Genomic DNA, 15,039 nt, shown 5'->3' on the forward strand with positions numbered 1-15,039 from the left:
TTCAGTAGAGCATGCTGGGAAGTGTGGAGGCACTCAGGCAGTACACAGTGTTCTTTAGGGACACTTCATAGGCTACCCAGCAGCTAGATTCAATGTGAAGAGGAAGGATATACTCAGATTCAGAGGAAATGTGAGACTGAGGACCTTCAGTTACTTAAATTAAGGGAAGGACTTCTTGCTCTCCCTGCTTTGCACTTTGCTATGTAAAAGGCCTTGAACTGAAACACGGTCCCACTTGGGGAAATTGGGATGATTTTTGTTCTTTTGTTTTGTAATTTTTCACCATATTAGCAAAGTCTAGGAATTATCCTGTGATCTGGATATACAGAGCTGCACGTCTTGTGGATGTGCACACAGCTACCACAGGAGAAGCTGTGTGTATTATTGAACTTCTTTCTAAAATTGAACTATGTTAACAGCCATCATACCAAGATGGCACTAGGCAGCATCATTTCTGCAGATAAGCATGCACAGCACTGGCAAGGCACCTCACGCTAATGTATGGTTGTGTGTCTCTGACAGGGGAGATAAGCTAGAGACAGGTTTCAGATTCTGCATCCCAAGGGGGATGGAGTAGGAGACTGTGGTGTGGTCAGAACAGTACCAAACTTTTTCCCTTCCACATGGTCCAATTTCCAAGGAAGCAGTAGCTTTACTTTGGCATCTGGGAACTGGTGCCACCATTGTCCTATGTCAGAAATGTATACATTCTATCAGTTTCTCAAAGGTATTTAAGACATTAGCACTTATTTAAGACTTATTAAGCACTTATTAAGCACTTAGTCCTCATTAACAAATTGGAAAGGATCAAAGAATTTCTGCAAGCCCGTAGGACTTTGCACCTTTATCCCAAAAGTTATTTCGTTTAATGTCACTTTAGAAGTAAAGTTGATCAAGAAATTGTTAATAACTTCTTTAAAATAGTTCAAAGTTGATCAAGAAATTGTTAATAACTTCTTTAAAATAGTTCAGTAAATCATTTTCCTATCTCCCTCTCTTTGTTCTCTCTCTCTTTTCCAGTGAGTCCATCTGCATTTCCTCCAGCTACTGTCATACCAGAAGAAACAAGTACCGATACTTCCATTAGCGTGTCAGGCGAGATCACTGAATCTGGAGAGCCTCAAGTCAGTGGTGAATCTTCAGCATCTGGGTGGGTATCTGGAGTCCCAGATATAAGTGGAGAATCGACTTCTGGAATTTTTGAACTTAGTGGAGAACACTCAGGGATTGGAGAAAGTGGATTACCATCAGTAGACCTGCATACCAGTGGCTTTCTATCCGGAGAAAGTGGTCTATCCTCAGGGGACCTAAGTGGGGTGCCTTCTGGCATTGTTGATATTAGTGGTTTACCTTCTGGAGAGGAAGATATGTCAGTGTCTACTTCAAGGATACCAGAAATTAGTGGGATGCCATCTGGAGTGGAAAGTAGTGGGCTGACTTACGGATTCAGTGGAGAAATCTCTGGAACTGAGCTAATCAGTGGCCTGCCTTCCGGTGAGGAAAGTGGATTTCCATCTGGTTTTCCTACTGTGTCCCTTGTTGATTCCACTTTGGTGGAAGTTGTAACAACAGCACCAGAAAGGCAAGAGGAAGGAAAAGGATCGATTGGAGTCAGTGGAGAAGGAGATCTATCAGGGTTTCCATCTGCTGAATGGGACACGAGTGGAGGAGCCAGGGGGCTACCCTCAGGAGCTGAGCTCAGCGGAGAGCCGTCCGGAGTGCCTGAGCTCAGCGGAGAGCCGTCCGGAGTGCCTGAGCTCAGCGGAGAGCCGTCCGGAGTGCCTGAGCTCAGCGGAGAGTCGTCCGGAGTGCCTGAGCTCAGCGGAGAGCCGTCCGGAGTGCCTGAGCTCAGCGGGTTACCCTCAGGTCTGGATAGCAGTGGAGAATCATCTGGAATACCTGAGATCAGTGGCCTAGTGGACCTAAGTGGCCTTATTTCTGGTGTTGATGGAAGTGGTGATGCCTCAGGCATTAGCTTTATAAATACCAGTTTGGTGGAAGTGACAACCCCCTCTGTTACAGAAGTGGAAGCAAAAGAGATTTTGGAGATCAGTGGCTTGCCTTCAGGAGGTGAAGACACATCAGGCATGGTATCTGGTAGTTTAGACATTAGTGGTTCTGGGCATATAGACTTCAGTGGGAGTGTTTCTGGAGTGCTTGAGATGAGTGGACTTCCGAGTGGAGTCATTGACAGCAGTGGAGAAGTCTCTGGAGTTGATGTCACTAGTGGCCTAATGTCTGGAGAGGAAAGTGGACTCATATCTGGCTTTCCTACAGTCTCTCTTGTGGATACCACTCTGGTTGAAGTTGTTACGCAAGCATCAGTTGCACAAGAGGTGGGAGAAGGGCCATCTGGGATGATAGAAATCAGTGGCTTTCCTTCTGGAGACAGAAGAATATCTGTAGAAGGGTCTGGAGCTGTGGAGACTAGCGAGTTACTTTCAGGGACAGGAGACCTCAGTGGAGAGCCATCTGGGATCCCATATTTCAGTGGAGACATTTCTGGAGTCACAGACCTAAGTGGACAATCTTCAGCAGTGACTGATATTAGTGGGGAGGTCTCAGGGCTTCCAGAAGTCACTTTAGTCACTTCTGATTTAGTTGAAGTTCTGACAAAGCCAACAGTTTCACAGGAACTGGGTGGGGAAAAAGCAGTCACGTTTCCCTATAGTTTTGGGCCTAGTGGTGAGGCCTCTGCATCTGGTGAACTAAGTGGGGAAACATCCGCATTGCAAGAAACTAGCATAGAAACATCCACCGTTCAAGAAATCAGTGGGGAAACATCTGCCTTCCCTGAAACCGGCACAGAAGCATCCACCGTTCAAGAAACCAGTGGGGAAACATCTGCCTTCCCTGAAACCGGCACAGAAGCATCCACCGTTCAAGAAACCAGTGGTGAAACATCTGCCTTCCCTGAAACCGGCACAGAAACATCCACCGTTCAAGAAGTCAGTGGGGAAACATCTGCCTTCCCTGAAACCGGCACAGAAACATCCACCGTTCAAGAAATCAGTGGGGAAACATCTGCCTTCCCTGAAACCGGCATAGAAACATCCACCGTTCAAGAAGTCAGTGGGGAAACATCTGCCTTCCCTGAAACCAGCATAGAAACATCCACCGTTCAAGAAACCAGTGGGGAAACATCTGCCTTCCCTGAAACCGGCACAGAAGCATCCACCGTTCAAGAAACCAGTGGGGAAACATCTGCCTTCCCTGAAACCGGCACAGAAGCATCCACCGTTCAAGAAGTCAGTGGGGAAACATCTGCCTTCCCTGAAACCGGCATAGAAACATCCACCGTTCAAGAAATCAGTGGGGAAACATCTGTCTTCCCTGAAACCGGCACAGAAGCATCCACCGTTCAAGAAACCAGTGGGGAAACATCTGCCTTCCCTGAAACCGGCACAGAAGCATCCACCGTTCAAGAAGTCAGTGGGGAAACATCTGCCTTCCCTGAAACCGGCATAGAAACATCCACCGTTCAAGAAGTCAGTGGGGAAACATCTGCCTTCCCTGAAACCGGCATAGAAACATCCACCGTTCAAGAAACCAGTGGTGAAACATCTGCCTTCCCTGAAATCAGCATAGAGACTTCAACGATCCATGAAACCAGTGGTGAAACATCTGCCTTCCCTCAAATTAGCATAGAGACTTCAACGATCCATGAAACCAGTGGGGAAACATCTGCCTTCCCTGAAATTAGCATAGAGACTTCAACAATCCATGAAACCAGTGGTGAAACATCTGCCTTCCCTGAAATTAGCATAGAGACTTCAGTGCATGAAACCAGTGGTGAAACGTCTGCGTTCCCTGAAATTAGCATAGAAACTTCAGTGCATGAAACCAGTGGGGAAATGTCTGCGTTCCCTGAAATTAGCATAGAAACTTCAACAGTCCGTGAAATCAGTGGTGAAAATTCTGTGTTTCCTGAAATTAGCATAGAAACTTCTACCAATCAAGAAGCTAGGGGTGAAACATCTGCCTTCCCTGAAATTAGCATAGAAACTTCAGTGCATGAAACCAGTGGGGAAACGTCTGCGTTCCCTGAAATTAGCATAGAAACTTCGACAGTCCGTGAAACCAGTGGTGAAAATGCTGCATTTCCTGAAATTAGCATAGAAACTTCTACCAGTCAAGAAGCTAGGGGTGAAACATCTGCCTTCCCTGAAATTAGCATAGAAACTTCAGTCCATGAAACCAGTGGGGAAACATCTGCGTTTCCTGAAATTACCATAGAAACATCTACAAGTCAAGAAGCCAGGGGTGAAACATCTGCCTATCCTGAAATTGCCATAGAAACATCCACAGTTCAGGAAGTAAGTGGAGAAACTTCTATTTACCCTGGAATTAGCATAGAAACTTCAACTTCAGTCCGTGAAACCAGTGGTGACACATCTGCATTTCCTGCAGTTAGAATTGAAACATCTACAAGTCAAGAAGCCAGGGGTGAAACATCTGCCTTCCCTGAGATTAGCATAGAAAAATCCACAGTCCATGAAACCAGTGGTGAAACTTCTGCGTTGCCTGCTGTTCACATTGAAACAGCTACCACATTTTTGGCTGGTGCTGAGTCTTTCGGAGTTCCCGAGGTGAAAGAAATTCCTAAAGTAACATCTGAAACTCTGACACCCTCAGTCACAGACATTTCAGGAGAAACCTTTGTCCCAGACATTGTAATTAGTACCAGTATTCCAGATGTTGAATTAACACAGGAGCCCAGGAATCCTGAAGAAGCTCAGCTTGAAATAGAGTCCTCCACTACCACGATGTCAGGGCAAGAGACAGAAACAGCTGTTGTTCTAGACACTCCACATCTGTCAGCCACTGCTACTGCTATCCTGCCTCAAGTATCGCAAGAAGCAATAGATGCGTTGGGACCGACTACTGAAGGTACTGTACCTTGTTCTTCTGCTCCTCACACAATATGAAAGGGAAGGCAGGGAGGAGATATAGCTGTTGCTTTTCACATATGGCAAAGAACATTAACACAGAAATAGACTTGCAAAGAACTTTATCGTGGTGGGAAACCATAAATATGCGGGGTTTTCCTCCTTACAGTAAAAGCCGAAACCTCAGGCTTTCAGATCACCAAGCACTGATAAATGACATCCCCGAAGAAAGCCATGTTTAATGCCCCTGGCCCTTGGGGCAGTTCTGCACTGGGAATACTCCAGTGTCACCTCTATTAAGACAAGTGGACAAGGCCCCAAAACAGGTCATGTTCAATAGCTTCTATCCTAACAAATGATACTGTGTTTGGGTAGGTGAGGTGATTATTCAGCCTCTGTAACAGCATTCCCAGGAGCCTTCTGGACCTCCCTTTTGCCTTTCTATGGCAGTTACATTCCTCTGCGGAGAGCAGCAGAGGAACAGAGCAAGGGAAGCATCAGGCAACATGTAGCTGGACTTCCCCCCTCTGCGCTGTAGTAATAAGCATCGAGTCAGTCCTCTAAATTGCTATCCTTGGTGGCTGCAGCTGCACCCCAGACACGTGATGAGCAGCCCTGCAGAGCTGGCACCTGCCAGGAGCAAGACGAGGGTATCGTCTGCTTGTGCCCGCCGGGGTACACAGGTGACCGCTGTTACGTAGGTGAGCTCTCTCCTCTGCTGCTGGAGATGGGGGACTAGAAAAGGAGTAATTTGTTAGTTCTCAGCGAGTGCCACTGTGACTAGGTCCCAGAGTGTGACATGTCTAGGAAGGCACTAGGGCATTCACTCTCCTTCTGAAATTACTCTTAGCCATTGCTCCAATCTAAAGAAAACAACAAATATTTCTTCTGCTGTGGAAACAAGAGCAAAGATGGATCTGCCTGCCAGAGGCATTCATTCTGGCTAGAGAACATGGCTGAGAACTTAGATAAGACAGGTTACAAGTCTCTCCTGTTTTGTTTCTCCTTTCTGTGATGTGTTCACTTGCTGCCTGTATCCCTGAGTGTTTCATAACACTTGCTATGGCTATTAGCAGCTTCTGCAGTGCCGAGGGGCTAAAAGGCAAAACAAGCCAGCCTTGGAAAGAAATCTCTGCTCTTGGAGTTGCTTGTGCTGAGTGCAAGGTTTGGACAGTGCAAACTGTACTTCAGTCTTTGTATTGCCTCTTGGCATAGAGCTTGGACACCCTCAAGCCTGAATGTTGCGCTGCAGTCTGCAGCTAGAACTGGCTAAAGGAGCATATGTTTGAGGCGATGCTCAGAGCGGGCAAACGCTACCTTTTGTCAGCTCCACTGATAAATGCCATTCCTTCCATCCTGTCCCTTTTTGGTGCATTAGCACTCTGTGCTTTGGTAAGCTCCTTTGCTGCTAAGTATAAACAGATGCAGTATTTAAATTTGAATAACCTTTTATGGTGAAAATACTCTGCTAGCTTTTTGACAAGCCTCCCACTGAGCAGTGTTCACATGCCATGGTGGCAATAGGGTACTACAATGAGAAAAAAATGAGAAGGGACGTTGTGCTTGCCAGCTACTGCTTCTTGGCCAGAGAAAGTCCCAAGTAATATAGCATGTCCCATGATATCCCGGGCCATGGCTTGTTTTCACTTTGCTGCAATTAGGAGCAGGCTCCACGCACTCTGGATAGACCTCATTTCAAAACTGTTAAAGCTTGTGCTGTTGTAAAAGGGTCCTACATAAGCCTTTGGGTGCATCACAGTTCTGAACAGGCTACACGTTCACATAGGCCATGTTACTTTGCTCAGCTCCTAGCAAAAAATAGTATTAATTCCACGTCCTTCCCATGTTACCTCCTGAACTGCTTCTTCCTAGGTTAATTTATGCTGTTCCGCATAGGTTACACTGGATTTGGTAAGGGCCTTTAAGTGCAGGGCTTTGCGAAGCTCAGCCTAGTTTCTAACTTCATTTCCATTCCCAAGGTGTTTTGAATGAGTCACTGTATTTCTCTCTGCGTCACTTCTCTCACTGAGAAAACAGAGGTAATCATAAACCTTTGTTCATTCCTGCTTATAATACATTTGAGGTCCTTTCTGTCTCTATTAAGCCTCTGTACGGTGGATGCCACAGGAGGGCAAGTCAGCACGGTTGTTAGTGCAAAGCTATTCCAGCCTCGTACTAGGCTTGGGGCTTGGCAGTATGCTGCAGGAGTGAACTACGCTGCCCAGTTAAATGCCCAAAAGCCTTCTTTGCTGCCCTAATGGGTTCTGCTCTTGGGCCATGCTTGTTGCCACATCCTAGCCTGGAGGCAAAGACAATTCAGCAGAGGCAAGGGCCAGGGGAAAAGAAGGAATCTAGCCAGTAAGGCTCAGGGAAAAAAAAAAAAATTGGCCCCAAAATGTGATTTGATTTCACTGCTTTTTCTTTTTATAAATTACCCACAAGGATATTGCCAGATTCTTTAGAGCATTTATTAGCCAACATTCTTGTGAAGTATTTTGAGAGAAAACCATGTGTTTGTCAGCTTATATGTGAAGAAGCTTGAAAAATGCTCTAAATTTGGAACATGCTTTGTATTAGAGAGTCGCAGAAATGACAGTGTAGCAGTCAGGCTTTCTAAGCAGGTAATGAATAAAGGTAACTGCGTAAATCTTGATTGTAGATTCATTATAAGCTTGAGATGGGCTTCAGAATACGCGCTTGATGGGTGTTCCCGCCAAGGAAGGTATTCTAAGGTAAAACATCTTTTATCTTGCTAGCTTCTTTGCACAGTACTCCTGTAGGGTGAAATGCAGTCTTGCTCAGGGTCCGAACAAGGCTCATCCGGGCTGTAAAAAATGTATGGATCATCAGTGTGCAACACTGTTGCAATGAGGTGAAATTCATCTAGAAAATTAGAGCAAAGTGATGACAAAAGAAAAATTGTTCACAGATTTCCTTTTCGGGGTTTTCACTCTGATGCTGCTGGAGAGAGAGACTTCATAGTGCTCTGACAATTGGGAACATGAAAAGTCTACAAGGAAGAACTCTACAGGTTCTCTATAAAACTCTATAGGACCAAAAATGATATTTCGTGGTTTCTGGCTGCCTTCTTTGGTCTGAAACTTCCTAGTCTAGAAATCTTGCTCTTGCAGAAACATCAGTTAAAATATCCGTGCCTTGCTCTGTGCTCAGTGTTTGTAAGGTGTAACAAATGGCTTTTAAAGGTAGTTAATTCAGACTAACAGAAAAGCAGGGGCGAAACTAGTTCAGCTTACAAAAGAAGCCTGGAGTGAAACTAGTTCAGCTTACAAAAGAAGCCTGGAGTGAGGAGCAAGGAGGCACGTGGCTGTTGTGCTCTAGTCCTGCCGGTTAGATTCAATAGTCTTTTTAATTGGAGTATTTAAGAAGAATGATATTTTTCTGCTTTGCTATAGCCTCTATTTCCCTCTGAAAGAGAGAGCTAGAAGCACAAGGGGAACGAAGATTAACCCTTGGCATGCTAGTATCTTTTAGTTTTTAACCAAACTGAAGGGTATGTGGGCACGTGTCTGTCATCAGCAGTTTGAATGCTCCACAGGGACAGGAACCTCACGAGCCCGCAGCTTGAAGAATTGTCCATAGACTTGGCCTCTTCATCCAGAGTTTTGTCAACCTCCTGGGTGTTTTTTTACTTCTGGTAACATCTGAAAACAAATAATTATTGGCTGAAAAAAAGTATGCTGCCACTTCAGTGAAAAGCTGTGGTCTGGAGCACTGTGATCAGCTGATGATTTAAAAATCTCACTCAGATCAGGGGAAAAACAGAAATGTGCTGAAATGGCAGCAATTTATGCTGTGTTTTGCTTGTCTCCGCTGGAACGAGATCATGTTTCTGCTGCCTGTGGTGCAAAACGGCTAAAGGTTAGGATCCAAATGGGAAAAGGTCTTCATGGGGTTTCATGCTTCTTCATGCCCTATCCAAGGGAGTGTTTTGTTGGTTCAGAGTAAATTAACAGAAGAAAGCTGTCTTAAAAAAAACAAAGAATAAAAAAATACTCCTATTTCATAATGTTTCATCTATCATGGCTTGGAGAGTACTTTCTGAAGGCGGCAATGAAGGCAGCAGCCCTGGCTGAGAGAGAGGCAAAAGCAGAAATCGTTTCTAGCTGATCCAATTATTTGATGTCTCCTGAGTTTTCCATGCACTTTGCATCAGAAGTTATTACTTAATAAAAACCTCTATGTGAAGAGGCAACCTGCAGTCCTGGACTGCAGTTTTATATACGTCAGTTTACTTCTACACATAATATTTTGGAGGCAGAGATGTCCAGACTCCTGAACTCTCCCTCCATGAGAGTGTTGAACAAATAAAAGCTCTCCTGAGATCAGCAGGTTTTCTTGAGAATTGATTGTTCTCTAGATTAATAGAAATCTTTAAGGTTGTGGCAGAATCTGCCCCTTCTGCCTGCATGGAGGCTTTGGTTTAATTATTTTCCTTGTGTTAATTATTTTAATGACTTAATTGTTTATTGTAGTTCACTAGTTGGCTATGCTATGGCCAATGCTAGTACTTTATTTAAGTGTGAGGGAATTGTTTTCTTAGATGCTTCCTATTCTTTTCTTGTAGAAATCAGTCTAATTGCTGCAATGTTTTTCTTCTCTGAGTTATCAGATTGGCAGTTCAAACTTCCCAGGAGTCTCGGAAAAGCAAATTTAATTTCGAGCTAGTTTTTTTTTTCCCTGCAGTCTCTATAAGACAGTTATCTAGCTGGCCATCTGAGACCTGGTTTTGATAATCACATTTATAAGAAGGCCTGTTTAAAAAAAAAAAAAAAAAAAGTGAGCGGCCCAATGTGGACTTTTGTACGTCCTGAAAATGTCTCAGCTTTTCCTCTTTGTAGAAGGGAAACAGGAGTTTAGATGCTAAAATAAATTTCCAAACTAGTTACTCACAGCTTCAGTCAAACTATACATTTTGCTCAGTGTTTGGGTGACAGCATCCTGTCTGTTCGCAAGCTGCTTCTCCATCGTAAATATTTTAAGCACAAAGCTAAGCTTGTTTAATGGATATTCGTACTCATCATTGATACAGGCTGTCATAAGCAGAAGTGCACAGATTGTATTGTTTTAAAAAGTGTTAGTACTGTTTCTAGCATTGCCTTCTCAATTTGGGATGAAGGAGTACAAAAGTATTTATTTTTCACCACTGACACTGTATGTTCACTTTTGCATGTCATTTACCTTTTGAGCAAAAACGAGACCAATCTATTCCTCTTTCATGTCTAAAAGATTTCTCTCCAGTTTCTGTGATCGCACTTGTTGCCTTCAGAGGCTAGGGAAAGCTCTGTGCAGAGCTACAGCATCTTGCCTTCAAAGGCTTTGGGAGAATACTTGTGTTTAGTTGCATCGAAATAAAATAGTGCAGACTAATGTAGGATGTATTTGGCAACATAAGGGAAAGCTTAGAAGAAAATGGTGAAACAAATTCAAGGTTTGCATTGTAGCTCTGTAACTGTCTGCTTTCTCGAGCCAATAGCTTACATTTCCCAGATGCAAGACCTTGTTTACTTTGGGTTTTTTGTTTTAATTTTGGTTTTGAATTTTAAAAAGCTTTTATTTTTCTAAAAACTACACTTCAATCCTGTTAATAACATTAAGCGAAAGTTGCTGTACAATAGACTTGAATAATCTTTTATGACTTCTGGGTGATATTAACTGAAGTACAAATGTTGGGTTTACTTTACCCTCAAGAAGTGAGTTAATACATTTTAAATGGGCTTCCTGTGCTTAGCACTGCAAGGCATTTTCTTCCCTGTCTTTGTTTTAGAGCTGAAACCCTTGAAAGCAAGGGCTGACTGTTCTATGCCCCGTACCGCCTCGCTTGTCCTTTGTTAGCAATCAGTAATGGTAGTGATCATCTTTTTTTCTCGTCTTTTGACAATCATCTTTTTTTCTCGTCTTTTGACGAGCACTTGAGCTGCGGGATTGCCACAGTGCCCTGAGAGAGCAAAGCTGACTTTTTGAATGACTGTTTACCCAAACAAATAAGTAGCTCCTATATGCCTAAGATTCTTCAGTGCTGAGGAACGTGGCAGACGGCTGTGGAAGTGGGGGCTTGCTCTGTGCTGTGCGCAGTGCACAGGGCTGAGGAGCGGCTCTAAGACGTGGCACTCGGAGGAGCTGAGCAGAGCCACCCCACCTAGGGTGCTGCAGGCTTTTAGATTGGCTGAAGGTGTGTACAATGATTTACTAACCTTATCTAGCTCTGAACTCTCTGGGTGTATACATGTACGGTATCTAAAAAGTCAAGAAGAGAAAAATCAATCATTGTGTGATAGATGGGATTTTTTTTTTTTTTTACTGGAGTTCTCCCCTCCTGTAAACCCTATGGCTGTGATGTGATATGCTAAAAATGCCCAGAAACCTTCTTGTCAGGGTTTCCAGAGGCAACATCACCACCAGCTTTACCCTTTAGGACTTACTTTTCTAAAAGATCTCTAAGACGTAGATTTTCTGGGAGGAGCAGAATCAGCAAGGTTTCCTCCAAACAGGCTGATGAGTTTGAGTTTCCTGGTAACTGACTTGGTGAAGTGATTCCTACATTCAATCAGAGGCAAAGTCCCAGCCCCAAAAGCCAACAGGCTGAAGGGAAGAGTTTGGTATTTATGACCATTATATGTTTAAACTGTCTTCTTTCTGTCATGTTTCTGGGAAAAACATGTATGTCTCACTTGTCTTTGTTGTCTGTTTTTCCAACACTATCTTCAAGTACACACCCTTTCTCTTTGCGTTTTATATATTTATATATACATATATATATATATTAAAAAATAGGTATGTATATGTATAGACACATATATAACACATATATATGCAGAGATTTATTTTTACAGCATATATAATATGTGCAGTCATATTATATACAATATCTGTAAAAGGAAATCCTGTTTCAGTGTTATTTCCCAGCTGGAGAGTTTGGCAATGAATTTGCATGTGTGTGTCTGCTCCGTCTTCCCCCAAGACTGGGAATGGCAACTCACAGCGGATCTCGTGCATCCCAGAAGAGATCTTGGATGCACCAAGTTTTAGGCCATGTTGCCGAAGATGACTGAAGACTCTCTATTCCCTGCTAAACGTTCTACTTTATCTCTTTTACGTGCTTTGTTTCTGTTTTTGCGTTGTGCTTTCCACTTCATGGACACTAATGGACAAAGGAGAGCCTTTCCTTACTTGTTCAGCTGGAGCGCACTGGAATCAATACGAACTTCTGCTGCTACTGCTGTTGGGAAGCTTGGGGGAGCCGCTAGAGCTGTAATCAACCGTCAGGACACTTCATTTTTCTTTATGCTTTAAACCTTCTAAGAACTCCAAATGTGACTAATAAGCAGTAGCCAGCCAAGTTTTGCCCTCTCTCGTACTAGGCCTGTGACTCCAGTTTTGCTCTGGAAAGTCTCAAAGTATTTATTAGTGTCAATGGAAGGAAGATCTTCAATTTCCTTCACGTTGCAGTGAATACAGTAATCCAGAAAGCATTCATGAATACTTAGAAGGGCAACCCAGAGGAATAAATTCCTTTTCTCAGTGAAGAACTAATTGCAAAACTGCTGTAAGTGGTTCATCAGCCATTTGGGGAATAATTGCATTTCTCACAGTGATACAGCCTATAATAAAGATGATGATGCTCGTGCTCCAAAGCACAAACTGATTTACCATCCAAGGTCAGGAAGAATTTTTTCCTGACCACGTGTATTACAGAGCATTTCTCCTTTTTGTTGGCATATCAAGCATTGCCCACTGTGTGATTAGACAGTCACATGGGGTAAAATTCGGATCTGCTCTCCTATGTCTGATGCTGAATAGCTGGGCCACTGTTCTGCAGAGAGACAATATCAGACTGAACATACCCTAATCAGAAGAATACAGAACTTGACGAGTCGATGCACTGCTCTGGTATGGGTACTTCCATGGCCAGCACTCTCATCATTTGTGATTCTGTTCTCACTAACCCCTCTCATCCACAAGAAGAGCGTTGAGTGTTAGTCAGTATTTTTAAAGGCTTACATTTCTTCCAGGCTCTGGGGCAAGAGTGTGAAAGAGAGAGAGAAGCATTTTCTCACACAAGGATCTAACCTAACCTGCATGGGTTGGTTTCCAGTTCCTTCCTTAGTCTTGTTCCTTGTTTCTTGAGTTGAACATCTCTGAAATCTTTTCATTCTAAATGACTTCTCTTCTGATTTCAAAGCTCAGCAAGTGGGATTAAGATTCAAGCTGGAGAGATGCTAAGAAAAGAGCAAGAGCTTTTCCAGCGAGAGCTGGATTTTACAATATGTAAATACAAACTGGCTACCTGTGGCCCTCTTCAGAGCATCCACGCTTCCCCGCTTTTGTCCCCAAGAGGACAGGTGATGGAAGTGCTACTGAACTACCCGTTTGCTACCCATGCTGGTGCTAATTAGCAAGTTGGAAAACATCGGAGGGTTAAGGGTCAAACTCTTCCCATACCAACTTCTCTTTTTACCTCTGCAAATGCAGAAAGATTCTTAAGGGCTGCTCAAATGGGAAACTAAGAATAGATTCTTCCACCGTGAGGGAATACATGGCTGGAAAAGATATCCAGCTTCTTCCAGCCCCATCACAAGCAAAAGAGCGCATAGCGGGGACAGGTCTGGAGAAAATGGCACTGCACTCGGGCATTCTTTGCCAAGGAAGAGGCTCCTATGGCCCACCCTGAGATCTTTAAGGGTATAAGGTTGAGGGTCTTTGAACCGTCTTTGAACCGACTTCTTTTCTCCTTTGCACTTAGCTTCACTGAGGTGAGGTTTCTGCCCTGGGTCTTCCTCTGAACCATGGTTAGGAAGAAACTAGTAAGGAGCTCTGGCCCTAGGCAAGAGATAGAGCTCTATTTCAGGATCGTTTCCCTCACTTATGAGAAGCTCACATTCTTCCTTGTAGACTCATAGCTGATGGAAGCTGAGAGACAGCCACAAGTTTGCATATTGGATCCATCAGGCAGAGACAGTGGACAAGGAAGAGTCATAACAGATGTCAAAGATACGGAGTGCTGTGTAGTGGAAAAGTCTCTGCTGAGGTTGTCCTGATATCTCCAGAGCGGTGTTCAGCCATCAAGTGGCAGAAAAACAATGTCTTCTTCATACAGTGGGTCGGGTCTCTTGCCTTCATTCCTCCAGCAGCAGCAGTGGCAGGAGGTTTTAAAATAAGACCTTAACAACTCCCACGTTCCCCCCAAACAACTGATACTCCCTTCTAAACAAGCAAGGAAACAAGTTCTCCTGTTGGTGGAGTTCTCTGCCCAGAGGCCTAATGGAAGCCCTTGATTTCTTGCAGACATTGATGAGTGCCACGCAAGCCCCTGTCTGAATGGAGCTACCTGCGTTGATGGCATCGACTCTTTCAAATGCTTATGCCTTCCCAGCTACGGAGGGGACCTGTGTGAGATCGGTACGGCCTCCTTGGCTTCAGCTAATCTTACTAACAGCTGCACTACCTTGTTCCCACCCTACACTCCAAAAAACTGATCCCAAATGCTCCCATCAGCCATGCCCTCATCTCAGTAAGCTAACCTCTAACAGCAGATTTAAATACATCACAGGGAAAAGCTTTGAGCCTTTTGCTTATATATGTTGTTTATTTTGTTCATCACAGCACCATATACTATAAGATTCCTAAGCAAGAGCGTCTGCTGTCTTCTTCAGCTTCTTCTTCTTTGTAAGTTTCTCTAGTGAAGCTCCATGCAGAATGCAGTGATGTTGATCACAGAATAGTGTTGATCATCTCTTCGGGTAAAGGGTCATTCTGTTCATCTGTAGCAGTAGCGAAATATCTAAGTACATCTTAACCGCAGGCAAACTTTCTCTGCTAGACTGGAATTTTATGGAAAGATGCTTGAACTGAGCCATGTAAAATGATTGTGTTTCACTCTGTGAAGATGCAGCTGAGAGAAGCCTCATTCACTCCAGGGATCCCCACCAATTTGACTCAGCATGACATTTTTGTCATCTCTTAAACATGGCTTCCTGTGGCAAAATCAGCAGGGAATATCTATCTTTGAGGACATAAGAAGTGACCTATTTTTCCACCAAGATGAGGTGCTTTGACCTGTACTAATACTTCTTTTTGTTTCTACAAGGAAAGGAAAAAAGGATTTTTTTTCCTTAAAGCTTATGAAAGCCCA

The 15,039-nt window shown here is 43.8% G+C and overlaps 1 protein-coding gene across 2 annotated transcripts in view; it reads left to right on the forward strand.

Annotated features, from left to right (window-relative positions):
* The window catches only part of ACAN (aggrecan), a 56,373-nt gene that overhangs the window by 32,215 nt on the left and 9,119 nt on the right, over positions 1 to 15,039 (forward strand). Inside the window, exons 12-13 of one of the 2 annotated variants that reach the window (XM_068958620.1) lie at positions 1,021 to 4,890; positions 14,193 to 14,306. In XM_068958620.1, the coding sequence (XP_068814721.1) occupies positions 1,021 to 4,890; positions 14,193 to 14,306 (3,984 nt within the window). The remainder of the gene's footprint in view (positions 1 to 1,020; positions 4,891 to 14,192; positions 14,307 to 15,039) is intronic. The other variant, XM_068958621.1, reaches the window with a different exon arrangement.

This window comes from Struthio camelus, chromosome 12 (genome assembly GCF_040807025.1).
Source record: "Struthio camelus isolate bStrCam1 chromosome 12, bStrCam1.hap1, whole genome shotgun sequence".
Classification (NCBI taxonomy): domain Eukaryota; kingdom Metazoa; phylum Chordata; class Aves; order Struthioniformes; family Struthionidae; genus Struthio; species Struthio camelus.